This window comes from Octodon degus, unplaced genomic scaffold, assembly GCF_000260255.1.
Source record: "Octodon degus isolate 3935 unplaced genomic scaffold, OctDeg1.0 scaffold00074, whole genome shotgun sequence".
Taxonomy (NCBI): domain Eukaryota; kingdom Metazoa; phylum Chordata; class Mammalia; order Rodentia; family Octodontidae; genus Octodon; species Octodon degus.
In genome coordinates, this window is record NW_004524650.1 from 2814903 (window position 1) to 2835777 (window position 20875).

The 20875-nt window shown below is 34.4% G+C and overlaps 1 protein-coding gene across 2 annotated transcripts in view; it reads left to right on the forward strand.

Moving 5' to 3' along the window:
- Nucleotides 1–20875, forward strand: part of Dpyd (dihydropyrimidine dehydrogenase) — a 978184-nt gene that overhangs the window by 435724 nt on the left and 521585 nt on the right. For both annotated transcript variants that reach the window (XM_023720254.1, XM_023720255.1), the window contains exons 9-10: nt 6903–7010; nt 8674–8843. In XM_023720254.1, coding sequence (XP_023576022.1) covers nt 6903–7010; nt 8674–8843 — 278 coding nt within the window. The remainder of the gene's footprint in view (nt 1–6902; nt 7011–8673; nt 8844–20875) is intronic.

A 20875-nucleotide genomic window follows, 5' to 3' on the forward strand; every position in this document is an offset into this window, starting at 1 on the left:
CTGTCTCTTGCTTTCCTTCACCACCGCCTTCTTCTTGAACATCCATCTACCCTAGAGACATCTTAGCAGTAAATGGCATGTAAATGACAAATTTTTTATCATGACTTCAGTTTTCATAGATTTTCTGTTTTACCCCAGACAATACTAATGACTTAAACATGAAGACTGTTTTATATTGACCAGAGGGCTTTACATATGCTTTTATATCTAGTAGCTTAACATACGCTTTTATAACTATATCTTGTAGAACAGTTCTGTAGAGTAGACATGGTTGTCTTAATTCTAAAAACAAGAAATTTGAGAGCCATAGTATTGGCCAGTTTAACCCCAATATATCAAGAAACCAGAAATAATGAGGCTGGTGCCCAGTTCACCACTCTCCTAGGTCATTGCCATAGTTATGATGAGTGTGACCAGCCTTCACTGTGCTTCTTTACTGGTCTTGAAGCCTCTGTGGCTTGAATCCACTGTAGTATGCAGAATTAATAAGACTGGAAGATTAGCCTTCTCTGGCTACAATCTTTCATTGTAATCAAGAGTTTAAAAACCCAATTTATTTAACAATGACCAAGTAAATGTGCAGCAATATTACCAATATATAAATGGCAGTTTAGATGAATGTTTGAATTATGTCTACCTGAATGTATCAGTTCATTAAGTAGAACAAAGGCTTTCAGGAAGAGAATGAAAATAAAAGGAAACATTTATTTTGCCTGCACACAAAGAGCTGTACCTACATTGTTTTTTCATTTTATTCTGCCAATGATCCTTTTATAAGGCTGTGGCTGCCAAGAAAGAAAAATTTGCTTGGCCCGGGTTATAATAACTAATGAGGGGTACAACTAGGATTTTACACTTGATATTATGCAAAAGACTCAGAAGTGAAAGAACTAGAATTTTAATGAATAAAGTCTGACTTGAGAAGTTTTACTTTTATTGCACAAGCTGTTTACAAGTAATTATATAATAAGTCAGTTAACAATATATTTTTGGAAAAATTAACAAATAGAGATAAAAATTATTACATGGGCTTTCATTGTACAACATATGGGTAGAAGTTAGCTTTTTGTCTCCCAGAGAATGTTTGGTTGATGAATGCATGATTAATTTGTGCATTTTTAATGCCCATCTCAGTTTAACACATTTCCTATTTTCTTCTTTAAGAAGAAAAGAACATCTTTGTAGAATAGAGGCCACAGAAGAGTCAGAAGAGTAATGTGGGATACAGGTTGTAGAAAGGATATCAAAATATGCTTAGATGAAGGAATTAGTTCTAGCATTCTACCACACAGTAGGTTATGTATATACCCTGCAATAATTTATTATGCATCCCCAAGTAACTAGAAAAGAATTACAAGATTTCCACTACAAAGAAATGATAATATCTGAGAAGATAGAAATGCTAATTACCCTGATTTTATCATTATAGCTTGTTTACATAAATTGATTACAATACTATGACTCAGTAACAAATGCAAATATTATATGTTGGTTAAAAATTAAAAGAAAAAATAATATATCAAATAGAAGAATACTTTGAAATGTGACAAACTTATGACATTTGTCATTAGCTATATCTTGCTATTCTCATCAGATCAATCTGATGATGATGTAATCAGTGTTTTGTTTGTCTATGAAAGTCATCTTAGTGACAAAGCACTTGTAGGAACTGATAAGAACTGATGTACTTGCAGCATCCTAGAGCATTACTCCTTCTTGTGAGCTTTTGCCAGGAATCCCAGGAAGTTTCTCAGGGCCTTGTGCTATCTTTTTGTTGGATTTGTGAGGCAATCTCCAAAGACAGGTCTATCTGATGAATGTCTTTCTCATGAAGGTTTAGCTGTCATTCAAGTAAAAACCTTCAAGAACATGAGCATCACACAAATGCTTGTTTAGTTCAATTAACACTGAATGAGGAGGGCAGTGAAGTAGCACAGGCCAACACTGTAGAAACTGGGTAATTCTGAAACAGTTCTACCACAGCTATCAAGACTACACCTTTTCAAGCTTATTCTTTCTTTAGTTTTTAATAGATGAAAACATGTAGCAGAATGTTTAATATCTTGCTAATATTCAGCAAAGTTAGGTAAAGCTTGCTATGGGCACTAGGAACCAGTTTACTGTGTGAATTGCTATTATTTATTCTATAGTTGTTCTAGAGGGAAGTGGTTTGGAAACAGAGCAAGGATACATTTTTCAAAGAATCTCAAATATTGAAAAATAACCAGTAGATACCCAAGAGGAAAGTGTTTAAGAAGGAAAACAATTTAGAATGGAATTTTAGTATAGAAAATGGTCGCTAAGCAAAATTGCTACTAAGAGAAGCAAACAGTCTTCTGTTTACTGGTAGATTAGAACCTTGTTGCAAACACATTCAATGGTTTATACATATCATGTGTATTTTTAGGTTGGTAGTGAAACATATATGTTTGAATACATATATGTGAAATACATAATTCATTTATGATCGATCATGTAGTATCACATTATAATAAGTCTTAATTATAACCTGATACATTTAAAAGGCAGCATTTTGAAATTGAAGCATAGTCTCAACAAGCACAATACACAGGTTAGAAATTACCACTCATTTGTTTTTGAACTTCAGCAAGGTTATTTATATTATCTATGCTGCAATTATATATATATATATATATATATGACATTAATATACATATAACAATGATATTAGTTGTGTTGTACAGTCATTTTGAGAAATAGCTTAGTATGCATAAATCCTTATATATCAGGCATTTAAAGTAGTACATGTAATCAATAAATGTTAAATAAGTTTTTCTGTAACACAAGCAGAATTTTCTTTCTTTTATTGAGAACTTAAAAGTAAGCATTTTTCAGTAATTCTTAAAGGGAGGTGTTCCTTTGTATGACTATATGATAAAATACCCAAAGCTTTAGTTACTACTCTAGGTGTGGAAATGTCCATCTGGCCTTTTTAAAAAACATCTTGTATATACAGTGTTTAGCTGTTTTGTTTGTAGAATCTTTCTGAATTCCTTTTTATTCATAAACTACCTTCTTCCCTCTGAAAGATGAATTAAAAAGTCATTTTGCTGTCACTTTGAAATCATCCTGGTATAGACACGTATCTTGTATATTAATATGCCGTCTGTGCTTAGGGAAGTCTTTCTGTGATAGATGAGTATTTGCAAGTTTCATTATATTTCATATTTCACTTAATATTGCCTCATTTTTCTTTCTATGTGGAACTTTATTTAAATTTGTTAAGCCTTGGTACTATACTATGATTTAAGCCTTATTTTTACTTGTCACAAGATGTGAACTTTGAAAGAATTGGTATTAGAGAATAAATCCAACCTACGTTAATAATGTTTATTGGATATTGAGAGAGATGGATCACATAATATATATTGAAAGAGATTGATCGCACACACACATATGTGTGTGTGTATATATGTGTGTGTGTGTATATATATATATCATATACGTTTACATCATGTGGATATAAAAAATATTTTGATTTCCTTTAAATCCTACTTCAAAGGCACACTGAATTATCTCCTTTAGAAATGAAGTGGGAGGGCCAGCCAAATAACTCAGTGGATTAAAGAGCCTACAAGCAGGTGCACGGGACAGGAGTTCAATCCCAGGGCCTGCCTTGCTAGCCCAGCTCCCAGGGCACTCTGAGAAGGCAATTGAGACAGGGCGTGGTGGTGTGCACCTGAAATCCCAGCTCTTGGGAGGCTGTAAACAGGTGGATCACTATGAGTTGGATCTAGTAGTGAGACCCTGAACACCCTGTAGGCACTTCCCTACAATAAAAAAAAAAGCCACACACAAAGAAAAGAAATGAAGTAGAAGAGCAGAGAGATTAAATAACAACATTGTAGTCAGGGTTTGCAGTGGCATAGATTTAATATAGGACATAATTTATGGGATTATTTTATAATATTCACCCATAAACTCAAATGCAGAACAGTACAAAATACATGTCCTGGCAGCAGAGACCCAAAGAATGCATCTGAGGACCTGGATCGCATGGCAGTGTCCTGCATGAGTGTAGCTGAAGACCTGGAGCCCATAACAAGGTCCTCTGCAAGTCGAGCTGGAATGCTAGCACATATGACAATGTCTCATGCAAGTTGGTATCAATGGTCTGCATGGGTGAGGGCCAGAAGGCTAGTGGTGGAAGCTAGAAAATCTGTGCCAAGGGAGTGAAGGATCTGTTTTATCATTCTGAGAGATCTGCTTAGGATCCAAGAAGCAACAGTCAAGTTAAGGGTCAGAGCTCCAATGAAGAGAACCTCAGCCAGAGCCATCCTTGGCAACATCCTTGGCAAGGACCTGAGCTCCTCCAATAACAACACCTGAGTTTATATCAGAAAAACCAACATGACAAGCTTCTTCAGGAGAATCAGCAGCACACCGTATTCCTTTTCAGTTCTCCTGTCATGCTCGTTTAATAACAATGTTCAGGTGGGCCTGCTACACCCAGCACTGCACTGTTTCAGTTCAGCTGGGTTTTACAGCTTGGTCATTAGTTTATCCACCACACTCAAGTTGAGGGTTCTCTGTAAAATATATATGGATGATTGGATAGAAAGTTTGATCGTTACCTAGATGAATGATTAGATAAGTAGATAAATTTATTTCAAGAAATTAATTAATGTAATTGTAATGAAAATCACATAATATCTGGTAGGCCATTAGCCTGGAAACTCTCCTGTAGGAGTTTATGTTATAGTTTTGAAAGTTTCTTCTTTCTCAGAGAAACCCCCAGTTTTGTTCTTAAATGCTTTTATTGTGCAAGATCCACTTACATCACTGAGACAATTTTTATTTAAAGTTAACTGATTATAGATTTTAACTATATCTATTTTGGAGGTGGGAAGATTTTAGCTATGTCTAAAGGAAGCCATCACAGCAGTATATACTTGTGTACTGCATTTGGTTGAATAACTAGATACTATAGCTTAGCCAAATTGAAGTGTAAAACTAAGCACAGGAGTTCATATAAGCTCATGGAGCTGGCAAATGATAGGGGAAGGATTCACTCCAAAGTCCTAAAGTCTTTCTGGTGACAAAAAGCTAAGTCCCACATCATCACGTTTAGTTGTTTCGGCAAGTCTGGGAGGAGAGCTTCCATGCAGTCCTCTAGGGTGTGGCTAGGTGGGCAGCAGGGTATCCAAGCCTGGTGACCCTTAGGTCAGATGGTCTATCCAGCACCCTTTAAATACTTGAGGAAGAGCTGTGGCCATGTAAACATGAGTCTGTTACAGTGACACATGCAGAATGGAGCAAAGGGAAAGGAAACTTAATGGTTCTGGCTAGTGTGAGAACTGGCCAGAATTCAACTGAGAGAAGAAAATTCAAGTGAGAAAAGAAAAAGAAACTTTAATTTTACCCATGGATTTTTGCTTGTGAAATAATTCTTACAGGAGAAAAATACCATTTTGTGGGTACAGTGTTTATGTTCAATAAATGTGTCTTGTATGCCTTTAGATAACAGGTTTGTGGAGGAAGCTATAGAATATAATCAGAGATATGAAGTTCCCTCCTGGCCTTACTCATGACATGTAGTATAAAGGTTCAGATTAGAAACATCTGCAAAGGGAGCCACTGGAAGACACAAATACTAATGAGCAAACTCAGGGAGATTATGTACAGTAAACATATCAGCAACTGATACAAGGAAAACATATGCCTTATGCCTGTGAAACTTTTGTCAAACACTTACATTTTAGATCTGTTAAAGGATTTTTAGTTATCACAACACCTTGATATTGTATGACCCTTTAGGGTGATTATCTTCTTTGTTAGTGTCTTAACATGAAAGATAACATATTTTGACTGAAATCTGCCATAATATTTTTCAAATATTCATTTTAATTCTTATATTTAGTTTTATCTTTTTCCTTTTAAAAGTAAAATTCATGTACTCATTCAATAAAAATTATGCTACTCATCCTCCCCTCTTCTTACATAGATAGCTTATTTATACAAAGATCTATACAAAATGTTCTGTGTAAAATTTTGTACATTACACCTATGTTTAAATGTCTTTGTATTTCCCTAGGACAGATGAAAAGCTATTTTGGAAAATCTAGCATTAATGTGTATTTCTACTGACAAAGTGTGACAAATTCTGTTTTTAACCCTTGCTGTAAAGATTGACTTTCTTAAATTCATATTTTTAACAGGAAGACTATATCTCTTTTTATTTGAAAATTTCATTTCTCTATTCACTAAAGGGGTAATATTTTTTGCTTATACACTGTATTTTTCTACTTCTGGTTTCATTCTCCTTTATGTATTTACTGGAAAGTTAATATATTTATTGTTCATATTGAGAAACTTTTGTGTATAGCAAAAGCATTTTTTGTTAACAAACCATTTTAGTCAGTTGTATTTTAATTAATTTATAATATTTTTAAATATAAGAGTGGCTGAGTTTTGTGATGAAATGTATTGTTTGTTTGAGATCTTTGAGATACATTTTCCTCCAATGTTCTTTAGCATTATCTTCTTTATTTGGAAATTAAATAAAATCTATATATTTTAAAGTATTCATTTTATATTTTGAAACAATATCTAGCACTTTAATACCACTCATACTTATTTTCACTGACATGAAGAAATAATATAACCTGCATTTTTCTTTAACATTATATACTAAACATATACACAATTTACATATGTATATACAATGTGATTTACTGTGTGCACTGAACTATATATTAAAGGATTACAGATTTATTGTAAGGCCTGTTAGATTGTGCTGTGTACATTTTTATATTGAGTTGCTCACAGAATATTTTTATTAGAGCCATATCATTTCAAATATCATAACTCTTTTTGTATTAATATTTAATATCTATCTGGAAAACCATTGCTAATGATATTTTATAAACTTTATCAAATAGGTTTGCCTGAGCCCAAAAGAGACCCTATCTTCCAAGGCCTGACGCAAGACCAGGGATTTTACACATCGAAAGACTTTCTGCCACTTGTAGCGAAAAGCAGTAAACCAGGTAAAATATGTTGCCTTCTTTTCTTAATATTGTCTGTATTATTTCATATATTGTAAATTTATATTACATTCAAACTCAGTGGACATTGATCACATCTCAGATGAATACTTGAGTAGAGAGAATAAATACTTTTTTTAAAAAAAAATTGATATTATAGATTTGCCCGAACTATGTGTTTGTTCAATCTCACCAGAAAGCATCATGATAACGATAAGGAATTTTTGATAATATATTTTTTCACCATAAGAATAACTTCAAAATAAAAAGACCTTAATGAACACTGGAAGATATTCTTGAATGAAATTATGGTGCCTCATTTTGAGAACTATTTTCAAATGGGCTGAATCTTCACATATCTTATGTAATTATTGTCTATGCAGAGAAAAAGATCAAGGTATCTACTGGAGTAGTAATTTTATGAGGTTAAGGTAAAACACATTGATAGAAACTCTATGAATTCATGTGCTCAGAGAAGATAATCGAAAGCTGAGCCTGTCATGATATGCTTTGTCTAAAGTCATTGTCTTAATAATAAAGAGGCTGTACATTTTTATTTTCAAAATTGAATAGTTTGTGTCCTCTAAATATGTATTTTTGAAGGATTCCTACATCAAATTACACATAGAAATTATGAAAACTTACATTTTCTTCTTGGACTTTATAAAAGTAGGAAGCTGACAGCTGTGTTGCCTACCATCACCACCTTCATCCTCCCCAGTTAGCGGGACACTTGCCGATCTGCCCCCGGTCCACAGGAGTCAGTGTGCATGGAGTGTGGACTCGAGAATGACAGAGTGCCAGTTGTCCAATTCCAATACAAACTCTTCCAAACGAAATGATTACACTTACTGAGATTATAGGCCTGTCTATAGAGTCATTTTTTAAATTATAGTAATTTATTTTAGCAACAATTGCATTTCATTTGATAATATGGTACTATCTATTAGTATATAAGGAATACATCCGTTTTGCTTTTTTATAAGGTTCTTCATATAGAAATCAAAATTTCATATAAGTGCTTAAGATATGGACACTTAGAAAGTCATATTTTTTCATTGCTCAATGTTATTGACAAAGCCAGGAAAAAACAGTGGAACTGAGCAAGCTTTATTTTAGCTATTTCAAGAAAATATTGCTCAGAAACACTTCAGTTATGTAAGGACAATTTCTCAAAATCTTAGTTTTAAAGTTTATAACATACATAGTAGAAATATAACTTATAAATTGCATAATACATAAATAAAATATTTTAACAAAATGTTTAAATGATTAACCCAGATCATGAGAATCACTTTTTCTCTAAGAACAGAGATGTAATGATGCAAAAAGAAAATATTACAATTTGACAAAGATAATTTTCATAAAGTCATCCAGTTTATTATGAACTAAAAAAATCTTCAAAATATGTTGTAGCAGTGCATCTCAAAAAAAAAAAAAAAGAAGAAGAAGCTAAAAGTACTGACTATGAAATTACATATATGAGCATATTTTTAAAATGGGAATAAAACTGTCTTTCAATGAAGCAGAATAATTTGATAGTGACACACCATCCTGGAAAACTGCAAGATGCAATTTTACACTGCTTTGAGTACAAGTATCTTTTGAGCTGTCATGCAGAAATGGTTTCTCTACTTGAAAATGGGGTTTTCCTTTCATCATTCAGGAATGTGCGCCTGTCACTCTCCATTGCCATCGATACGGGGAGCCGTGATTGTACTCGGAGCTGGAGACACTGCCTTTGACTGTGCCACATCCGCTCTACGTTGTGGAGCCCGCCGTGTGTTCATCGTCTTCAGAAAAGGCTTTGTTAATATAAGAGCAGTCCCCGAGGAGGTAAAATGGAATTTTCAGAAAATATGGAGTTGTAATCCAACAGATTTTAGTAGATGAAGACATTAATATGCAATCCTCTCATTTAAATAATTAGACTGCTCTTGAAATTGTCAAATGCAAATTTTTAAACCTCAGAACTAAAAGTAGTTTCTTTTTAAAATCAGGCATTCTATGTAAAAAATAAAATTATAATACTGATTTGGACAAAATGAGATACTTATTTTGATCAAAATATGCTTTTTACAGGATTAATATTTTTGAAATTCATTCCATTTAACAGGTAATAGTTGAGTATGCTGAGTGTTTCACCTCCAAGCAATAGGCATTTTTCCTAAAACATGGAAATTAAAGGAGTGTCATACAGACATTTGAGATTTTCCATAAGTAATATTTATAAGGATCATTGAAATATATAGATAGATAGATAGATAGATAGACAGATAGATAATATATCACTACATATGGTACAATAATGTATAAATAAGAATGTAATATACACCTACATATCATATAATACTGTGTATTTAAGTTATGTGGATGTTGTTTGTCTATAATACTATATATGTCCATTCTTTAATTATAGTATAAATTTATTCTGCTTTAGAGAAATATAATGTGATTACTGTATATTTTTCATAGTGTTCTAGTGGGAGCATTATTCAGATTCAATAACTGGTGAAGTTACTGAGAATGATTTAAAATCTTTCATTTTTGCTGGTGCCTAGTCTTGGGTGAGTCATTAACTAGCTACGTGTTCCATAGACCTCTCAAATTTTAATGCTGTTAGAGGAAGATAATACCTTATAAAGGATATTAATTCTGAGGCTAAAAACAAAATGTATTTATAAAAAGATAAATTACTCATTTTATTTAAATCAGCATTGTGAATTTGATTTAGTTTAGAAAGCCTGAACTTGTTTAGAGTCTCTATATCAGGCACAAAACATGACTATAGTCAATAGGTAATTTGTCACATGTAGATTAATCACATTACAAATTAATCTCACTAAATTATCCGAGCCATCACCGGTTCATGACTGAGTTTTAACTATCACTTTTATTCCCTGGGTGTTTCTCTGCCTAATCTGCCCTTTTAGACTTTTCAAAAACTCCAAGATAGTTTTATAGTCATAGGACGTTTGGCTGACATGCATTTCTAGACTTTAATTAGTATAGTGGTGCCATTTTACAAATAAAAAGAAAGTAGCCATATTTGAATGAAGTGATACTGAAATGAAAAAAAAAGGAAAAGAATGAATTTTTCCTATCTTTACATATTTATGCAAAACATTGCATGTGGAAAACAGTAAATAGTTGTAAAATATGTTTTGAACTAAATACTTTAAATCTTGTTCATCTGGGTTCTATAGCAGAAAAGTTGTCATTATAAGAGACTGATTCTTGAGGGTTGGAAGTGGAAGATAACCTTGAATGACAGTATCACTTTGTTTCATACTTTAGACCACAGTTATCTCCTGTTAGCATGGGGGCTAGAAATAAATGGTAGCTGTTTCTCCTGCCTTAGACTGAAAGCACAAGGTGTGCAACTAGATAATTACTTAAGAGATAGGTAGTTATTTATCTATTTATTCAACCTACATTGATTGGCTACCCATTAGATAGTAGACATTATTCTGTGTAATTTTATTATTTGTTGATATGATTATATGACCTCATGAACTTTCTGCTTAGGGACGACATGCAGTGTACTACTGTCACATTAACCGCACATTAAAAGTTAACTAGTTATTTGGTAATTTGTATTAATGTCGGAGGATAAGTGATGTGTGTGTGTGTGTGTGTGTGTGTGTGTGTGTGTGTGTGTATGCACTGAGGTGGAAAGATATGGCAGAAGAAGGCAGGCATTTGGGAAGAGACATATTACAGGACTAGCTAAATGCATTCAATGTTGATCGAGGTAGTCTCCTGCACTTCTGGGATTGGGGTATGGGGTCGGTATGGTAGAACACTGGGAAAGAGAGAAATATGTTATAGATTGTGTGAAGTTTTGGAGGTACTTATCACATCTTTAGTTCTCTTTTGTTCCCAGTAAATGAGAAAACCAAGAGTATTTTCAGCCACGAAGCAACAAGATCTGACTTAAATTTTGAGATTGCTATTCTCTAGTGTTTAGACTGTAGAAGTCCAATTAGTGTACAAAGCAAGGAGGCTGGCCAGCAGCCGATGGAAAGGCTGGTCAGAATTGCAGCAAGGGAGGGCCAGAACCTCACAGAGCTTCTTGGCAGAACTGGACAGCTCAGTGGGCTGAATCATGGTTACTAACGTTCTGGGAGGACGACATGAGTAGACACTTGCAAACAGCAAAGCTTTCCTAGAACTGAAGTTGAGATGTAGTTTGATTAAAACCAAAGGACCAAATGATTGAATGTCTTCTTATTAATTGTTTACAAGGAACTGATTTTTTTATGTTTGAGCATTGATTCCATGACATCAAGGGTCATGATCATCTATCTTCATCACATTTATCTTCACTTTTGCTTATCAGAATGAGCGACATGTACAAAGTTCAACAAATAATTGTGGAATTAGTTTTCAGTGAAGACTACTAGTATTCACTTTGAAGGTTAGACAAATGGTTCAGCAGTTGACCCTTGAGGAGATACTTGCTACTTTTAAATAAAAAGAAGTAATATTAAGTTAATGTTAATATTAAGCAGAGCTTCTTGGCAGAACTGGACAGCTCAGTGGGCTGAATCATGGCTACTAATGTTCTGGGAGGATGATATGAGTAGACACTTGCAAACAGTGGAGCTTTCCTAGAACTGAAGTTGATCTATGGAAGTAAATATTAAGAAGTAATATTAATGTGCTAGTAGAGTGTACAAAGTTGTCCAGGTGTAGTCATTGACCAGTATTTTTTTGTACAAACTTCTAGTATTGGTAGAGACAACACATTAATCTGTTATGACCATTATTTGGTTTTGTAGTCCTCCAAAGAAGGTCTAGTTTAATTTAGTGCTTAACATTGATGTAACTGAGAATTCTAAAGTGTGGAAGTCAATACTCATATGCATGTTTCAAAATATATGTTTTGAGAGGTTGCTTTCTGAGACACTATGTTGGAGGATCCTAGAGACCAGACCCAGAGCCTCGTGCATGCTGGGCAAACTTTTCTGCTGAACCACATTCTCAGGCTTTTTAAAGTTTCATTTTGTGACAGAGCCTTGCTGTGCTTCTCAGGCTTCCTTGAATTTGTGATTCTGCTGTATTAACCTCCAAATATCTGTGATGATAGGCACAGACTAACATTCCGAGCTATCTAGGGCATATTTTAAACAATATGAACAATTTAATACTGTACCAAATTCCTTTCTATTGCTTTAACTTTTCCACATACGTGCTTCACCCACACTTGGTTTCTCTAACGTTAGTGAAAATTGAGGAACAGGGGACATTTGCAGTTTTTTCACAGATATATATATGTTTCCCAAATCTCTTGCACTTTTGGGTAGAATTTGAAAACAATATGATTTGGCCATTAGTGAATTACCTCACCATTAGGAAAGTTACCATGTATATCTTCAAAACTATCATATTCTTACTAATAGAGGAAAGAAAATACAGAGCAATAAAAGCTTCTTAAGATTTATTAACACATAAGAGTTCCTACAGAAACCAGATATATTGAGCATGGAATAGGTTGAGCCCAAGATGTGTTGTATGATATGGAACCAAAAACAAAGTGATTGGATCTACTAGTATTTTAATCTACAAAATGAGGCACAGCCCAACAGACCCTGAAGTAAAAAACATCCTGTTTCTCTAATTCAGAGGTTTTCAAATTTCGGTAAACATTGAATTCACCTGGAAAACTTGGGTGGTACAGATTGCTGGCCATATCTTGAGACTTTCTGGTTCAGTAGTTCTGGATGGGCCTGAGAATTTGCATTTTGACAAGTTCCCTCATGGTGCTGAGGCTGCTTGTCCACTGCTCTAATGTATCATCAATGTAGCTTCAAGCTGTCTAATTACAGCCATAAGCAATATGCTGTTTTGAAGCATTTTCTGTCTTAGTTAAGAAAGCGTTAATGCTGAAGGATGTATGTTTGATGAAACAGAGATAGGAAGGCATCACCAGCATCTTGATGTAATTCTGATTCCAAATGTCTTCAGGGCTCCCTTGTGGCCTCACACATATGCTAAGTAGGATGCTACTGACAAACTAGTGCTTCTCAGCCATGGGTCCTTAGGGAAACCAGCCAATCATTCAGCACTATCCTCTAAGAAGATGAGGGAAAATCTGTTAATAATTCCCTCCAGTACTTTCTGCAAGCTTAAATAGGTGAGATTAAATTTCACAGGATAGCAGAATCCCCCAAAATGCTGGTATTAAAAGCTGTTGACAGATCAGATAGAACTGCAGGCATGCTTTAGGCGATTGGGAATCCCTAAAAGGAGGCCGGAAGGTCAGGACTCAACAGACCCACCTGAGTTGATAAATTTAAAGGACAAGGATGAAGGAAAACTTTGTTGTGCTCATTAATTATTACTAAGAAGAGTATGGTACAACACTAGCTTTAATAGATAAGCCTCCATACCAACTACATCTCAAGAATACATTTTCATTTTATGGATAGCGGAAAAGCATCATAGATTTTTACTTCTGCCATATTTTAAAGGGTTCTCTATGTTCCTCCCTGGGGCTCATTGGGAGTACCCTTTATTTGTTTGGCAGGATGTTAACTGATTTAACTTAGATATACCTGTTCACACGTATTTTTAGCAATTTAGTGGATGGATTGTCTTTATAATGAATTCAACTTTATCGTTTTAATTGTATAAATAAACATCCCATATTGTTTGGTTAGTTAATATTTTCTTGTTCTGTTATTGTAACTCTGAAATAATAATTTCCCTGTAAAAGAATGAGCCATTTTGTTGAGTCCTTCTGGCATAATACAGCTTACCCCATAATAGATCATTTTGTGTAATCACCTTTAGGTCTCTTCCTTTTAAAGCCAGGTGACCATAATCAGGGTACATTCATAGGTAGCTCTATTCTCTCTATTTTGCTGGCTAAACATGCATTTTTCTACAAGTAATCTGACGCTCCCTTGATTTTACTTGATTACAAGAAACATAAGTCTAGGGCTCTTTGCAGAAGTTACCATCTATAAGATGACTCATTCTACATACCAAGGATGATGCCCACAGTAGCTCTTTGGCATTGGCAATTGCACATGATTTGCATTGCTCACCTTCATAGAGGCTGATCACAGACATGTTAATACGTAAGGCTATCTGAGGGGAGCTGAAGATAAATAAATATGCTCTATCACCTCCAATAAAAAACAAATTTAGCTAGGGACTCTCCTGATACTCTTCTAGTAGGTAAAACTTTCATAGTTAATGAGGACAAAGGTTCATAACTTGTTGGAAGTTGTGATAATTCAGGGGCTGGGGAGATAATTCAGTGGTCTAAGATCTTGCCTGGCAAGTGCAGGCCTGGTTTGTTTTCTATTACCACATGCTGTGCTGGCCTCCCAGAACCCCCAGGAACACTGTGCCAGCCCCTGAAGTGGGCATGGTGGCGCAGACCTGTAATCCCAGTTGTAGGGCTGAGACAAGAGGATCACTACGAATATGAGCTGCATAGTGAGAAACTGTAACAAATAAATACATAAATAGGAAAGTTTTGAGAATCCAGTGTATTATGAAAACATAGAATGCAATGGCCAAAAAGAAATAACTAGAAGTTGGAACGTTTGATGCAAGGGTATTTATTATACTGAGTATGCCCATCTATAAAACTCATGTTATATTAAATGCATTTTAAGGTTTCTTGTACTGCCCAAGTTTTATGCTATTAGTATTCAGAGAAAAATGTATGAATGATACAGAATTTAGCAGGAGGCTCTATCCTTTCATGGAATGACAACTCTATACTGAGTACTTTAGCAGTATCTATAAATATCACACTTGAAACAAGTTGCAATTAATACACTCCCAGTTAATTGATGAGTTCAAATCTACAGGATTCAAATGTGGATTTTAAGGAAACTGACAGGTGAAGTTGTCACAATTCTGTAGTACATGTGATAATTCAGATGGAGAGTGGGGAAAACAAAATGCAAATAGGCTAGGTGCCAATAGAAGTCTGTGCCCACTCAAGAATGTGTAGCTTTAAGTTGATTAAAATATCTTCAAACTTTTGGGGGAGTTTGTTGCATATGTTGATGAAAAAATATACTGAGAGCTAAAAACTACCTTTAAAAATGTTTACCAAAAAAAGTTTACCAATCTTTTTTTCATATAATATATAAAACTATATACTTGAATGCACATTTCTATGTATATACCTATAGCAGACCCTAGTACGTAATAATAGTCATTGCTGCTATAAATTAATTTTATATGGAAGTTACATGTTCTGCGTCCTGCTATAAAATTCCCTCCAGCCCTCCACTGTCTTTTCTTTTCCTACACAGTAAAAATATTAAAAATAATTTATTAAATACACTTATAACTTATTAAATATACATGTTGGTCAATAAGTACCATGCAAAAATAAAAAGAAAACAAGCATGAATTAATATAAAATAACTATCATTCTTTTTTAAGTGACTTGTTTTATTTTAGAAAAGGTGAATCTTCAATGTTTGCCCTAAATGTCATTTTCTCTTTGAAGGAGTTCTTAGTTCTTACTTAATTAAAACTGTCTTTGGAGATTTTATGGCTCTTTATACTTCCTGCAAGTATACTATTTATCCCATAGTGTAGCTGTTATTTGGTACTCATCCCATGAATTAAATAACAGTCTTTTTCAGTGGATTGCATCTTTCAAATCAATATCTGATTGAAAGTATACAGTAGGGGCTGACTAGATATCTCAATGAACTAAGTACCTGCTTATGCAAGTGCCTAAATTCAATCCCCTGTACCACATGCCATGCTGGCCCCTCTCCTAGTGTGAGCTAATCCTGGGACAGAGTCTGGGCATGGAGATACACCTCTGTAATCCCAGTGCTGGGGAAGCTAACAGGAGGATCACTACGAGTCCGATCACTACAGTGAGACCCTGTACCAAATGCATTTTAAAAAAAAGTATACAAGAGTCCCTGAATTAGTTCAGCATTTCAGAGGTGAATCTTAAAAGGCTAATGTATTGAGGGCATTGAAAACATTGTAGCAAGATGTAAATAGGAAATATGCAAAATGTATATCATATATGCACCTCAGATATATTTCTGCTAACTTTTATATAAGTATATTTAAGTTTGATTATTAAAGTTATCATTTGATCCAATTATATTAAACTAATATTAAAAATAGATTGAGAAATCATGTCTTTCTTAAAGCATAGTTGAGAAATAAATGTAAAACAGGATATATCACACAAAAATATATTAAAAAGTAAAAAAAAAATTATCAAACAGGCATTAAAGTAGAGAAGATTTTGATGTTAAAGAAGAAAACAAGGTACTAATTTGTATAGAATGTGTATATTGAGACATTTCAGAATTTAAGTGCCATGACACCAGATGCCCCAAAGGCTGTCAGGAATGCTTGCCTTCAGCCAAACCTAAGATGAGCAGAACTAAGAAAATGCGATGCCTTGTAAATGAATAGTGTTTAACGATATTCTTTTCTTGTTTGAGAGTTGTGTTTTGTGCTAACTATGAAAAGGCATGTTGCAGGCTCTGAAGGAGCATGTCCAGGGCATTTCTTGGTGCAGCTCAAGAATGGCATGATGCAATTAGTCAGCAATCAGTAATGAACAACTGTATCTATACCGTATGTAGTGTAGCTTTCCTGCATGAAAATGTTTCCTTATGGTCATGATTCTTCAATACTAAAGAATTTAAAGTGAAATGAGACCACGCATGAAGCTGATAAGTCCATACCAGGGATTGATGTCAGCAAACATGTTTTTCCCAGTGAAAAGAACAATCACACATTTGGTTTGTGTATTCCATAGACTGACAAATAGTGTCAAAATTGTTGTACATTCTACCATTTACTGTGATGTGTACACTAAATATAAATATTATATATTCTAAACTTACATGAGGTATATGAACTCATACTTCTATGAATTACAGAAAGCAATTTGCTTCAAATATTAGTTATTTCAAGGATGCAAATAAACATAAACTGAAAGGTAAATGAAAGGAAATGCAAGACCACCAACAGGTCTCTTCTTGTGTCAGGATTTTCACCCACCTAGATTAGTGAGGGCCAGCCAAATAGCTCAGTGGATTAAAGCACCTGCCAAAAGGCACAGGGGCTGGGGTTTCAAACCTTGAGCCTGCTATGCCAACCCCGCCCCCAGGGTATGCTGAGACAGCAACTGAGACTGGGCGTGGTGGTGCATGCCTGTAATCCCAGCTCTTGGGAGGCTGTAAACAGGTGGATCAATAGGTGTCTGATCTAATAGTGAGACCTTGAACACCCTCTAGACCCTTCCCTAAAAAAGAAAAAAAAAAAAAAAAAAAAAAATGATTCGTGTGTCTCAAACAGTAGCTCCATCACTCCTAGAGGGAAAGTTGTTTCACTTATGAAAGATGCCCCATTCAGTCTCAGTAACATAACTCACATGCTTCTTGAGAAAGCACCTTGCCGTTAGTTTTCTAGTTATTGCCATAGCGATCCTAAACTATCAGGTGCATCCTGCAAAAACCATACCATAGGTGAGGTCTCTCTCTCCTACTTGCAGTGCCAATAGTTTATCAGCAGCATGTTCACAAGATGTAACTAAGTCACTTTCATTGTTTACTTTTCTTCTGCAAAAGGAGAAAATAGATTCCATACCAGAGCTTCCTTGTGACTCCATCCCTTTCAGTGATTTCTACTTATCCTCCAAGATTAGCTTCAAGTTTTGTTTGTATTATACCATTTCCACAACACCTTTCCTGACCTGCCTACTGCTGTGTAGAATGCCTTTCTATGTGCTGTTAGAGGACCCTGTCTTTACACACAACTAAGATTCTCACTTGACTCAACCCTAGTTGGGTTTCTGAACTTTCTGCTAGACCTACACTCTTCTTTGTGAAATCTAGTTTTAGCTAAGTGTCACACTAAGTTAATGGGTTGCTGTCATGTGTAAAACGAACACAATTGCTGATTTTCTGCTTCTATGTGAGATTTTTTTAAAGGAAGGGATTTTCTATTAACGATAGTACCCAAAATCATTAAGGTCATGTATAGATGCCACTGTGTAGCTATAAAAGTTTGTAGTATCCAATCAAATAACAGTAGCAAAATATTTTCCAGGATTATCACTGGCCCAACAAAACTACTAAATAATTTTGAGTTTACATAGCTGTTAAAATATTTGAGACCTCTGAGAATGCAAAAAATATTTAATGTATTGTTACTAGAGCATAACCTTTATAAAGAATATTGTTTTTTGATACAGCTTCTTAAACTTTGGCATATTAGAATTTATTATAGAATTTAATATATGCTAGTTTTAAGTTCTGCTCATTATAGCATATAACCTATGCTTACTTTGCCTATATGCAATCTAAAAATGAGTTGACATCATGCTTTTAATTATAGTAAATTAAGTTGTTTCATAATTTCTACAGTATGATGCCTGTAATATTAATCAGACCAAATCATCACATTACATAAAGTTAATCATTAAAATGATGATCATTATTGCATGCTATGGCACACTATTTTTATTTCACTTGGCATCAACCATATATCTTTCTTGAATATAGAGGAGAAAATCAAATCTAAGAAATGTTTTTGTCACTTTCTTTATGCTATGTGAAAATAAAGTGACAGACTGATTTATTGAACCTAAAAAGATGGAGACTTACAGCTTCTTCCCATGTTATTCCCTTAAATAATTACTACTGGAGATAAAGTGAGAAAGGCTCGGATATTTGCTGTGTCCTGGTTGCCCCTTACACAAGTAGGCTATATATGCCAACAAAAGCATTCATGCACCAAATTTATGGAGTTACTGATTGTTAGTGATCACTGACAAATTTTAGATCTCAAATGGCACCATCAGTTATTTAGCACAAAGGGCTTGTTAATTTGAATAGTGAAACATTAAGACTCTCTGCATGTGGTTAGGCCATTAATCAATCCTTCCATCATTTTAGGATTGTAATACAACTTGTAACTAAGGGGGAAAAGCAGTTTGTTTTTTTTTTATTTTTAATCTGACAGCATAAAATGATTTGACCAGGTGTGCTGGTGCATATTTGTAATCCCTGCATTCTGGGAGATTGAGTCTAGTGTATTCAGAATTCAAGACCATACAGGGCAATTTAATAATTTAACAAGACTCCATAAAAAAGAGTGAGCAAGCAAGTGAATGAGTGAGTGAGTGAGAGAAAGAGATATGTGCTCTGGCCAGGTAACTTGCCCATCACTTGCTCTGATTTGGGTGCTTAGTAGTTATTCATTTAATATATAACTACTTGGCTGACCTTTTATTAATCTGAATATCCTGTGCATTTTTAAATAATTTATTATTTATCTTGGCAAAAGATATATACATTTTAATAACAAAAATTTATTAAAGGGCTACTGTGTGCCGTTCATTTTGTGGACATGGAGAGTTGAACCTAGGCCATCTTGATGCCCCTCCTGTTGTGTTCTGATGATGTATTCTTATTTGCTTGAATTCTGCCTGAAAGTTCATTTGCTTACAGTTATTAGTTGTTGACTATTTCAAAATCTATCCTGCATCTCAGGGGATAGAATATTCAACAAGATAGACTTTTTATACTTCAGAATCCTGTGATATCTTAACAAATAAATTAGTTTTGCCTTGATTTCATGTGCTCTATGTTTCTACTCTTCAGTTTTTGGATTAGCACTTTCTTTGTTCCGCACTTACTCTTCCTCTTGGTTCTAGGAGTCTCTGTTAACTCATTTACAATTTTAGGCTTGTAAAACCATCCCTTGATTACTGCGCTTCATCATTATAGGATATATTTTCACTTAAATTTCCCAGGGAAACTTGAATCCCCTGTTCCCACTGCTGGCAGCCTTTGTTGAGCCAACTTTCTATCTTTAACTGCATCCTCCCATGCTGTACTTTGCTGCATTTGAGTTTTAGCAACTACAATCATAAAAACTCACTCTTTGATTTACTCTGTACTACAGTTGTCCATTGTCAAAAGGCAGAGCATATATAATTGGTTTCAGCTAGATTATAGTTCTAGTTAAGTTTGTCATCACTTAATAAATCTTTATTTTCTTCTCTGAACCTCTGGTTTGCTACTGTAAATATGAAATACAAGAGCCAAACATAATGAAACATACTTAAATTACAGCTACTTAGAAAAGGGAGGCAATAAAATCACAGTTCAAGGCTAATCTGGAAAATTTAGCATGGTCCCATCTTGAAGTAACATCAAAAGGTGTACGGACATGGTTAAGTGATAAAGATTTTACCTTGCATGAGACTGAATATAACATCCTCAAAATAATACATGTTGAGAATGCCTTACATGAAAAGCTTAGGACTTAGATTTAAGATTTTTTAAAAAATGGAATATTTGTGTATACACAGTGAGATAGATTAACAGTGGAACACACATCTATACATAAAATTCATTTATGTTTCTTATATGCATATCATGAAGTTAAATTAAAAAAAAATAAGTGATCTTGGGCCTTCACTGCAACTAGTTACATAAGATCATGTGGGGAATTTGTCTGGAAGCCTCATGCCAGGGTCCAAGAAATTTTGGATTTTGCACCTTGCTGATTTCAGATTTTCAGATTCAGAATGCTCAACTTGTAATGCTTCTTCTTCTTCTTTTTTTTTTTTTTTCCAACAGGTCTTCCCAACTTTATTTATATAAGCTACCTCAGCAAAAACAAGACAGAAAGACAAAGATTGTTAGACCAGTAGTGGCTCTGTCATATGAAACATTAGGAATGTAAGGGAAACAGGAATGGAGGAAGGCAGAGAGGAAGGGGAAGTACAATTATGATGTGTGTATCAAGTCCCCAAATTGAGTATAATTATTATATCTCATACACATGAACCAGTACATTTCATTAAAAAGGGCAACAGATGTAGCTCAATGGAAAGA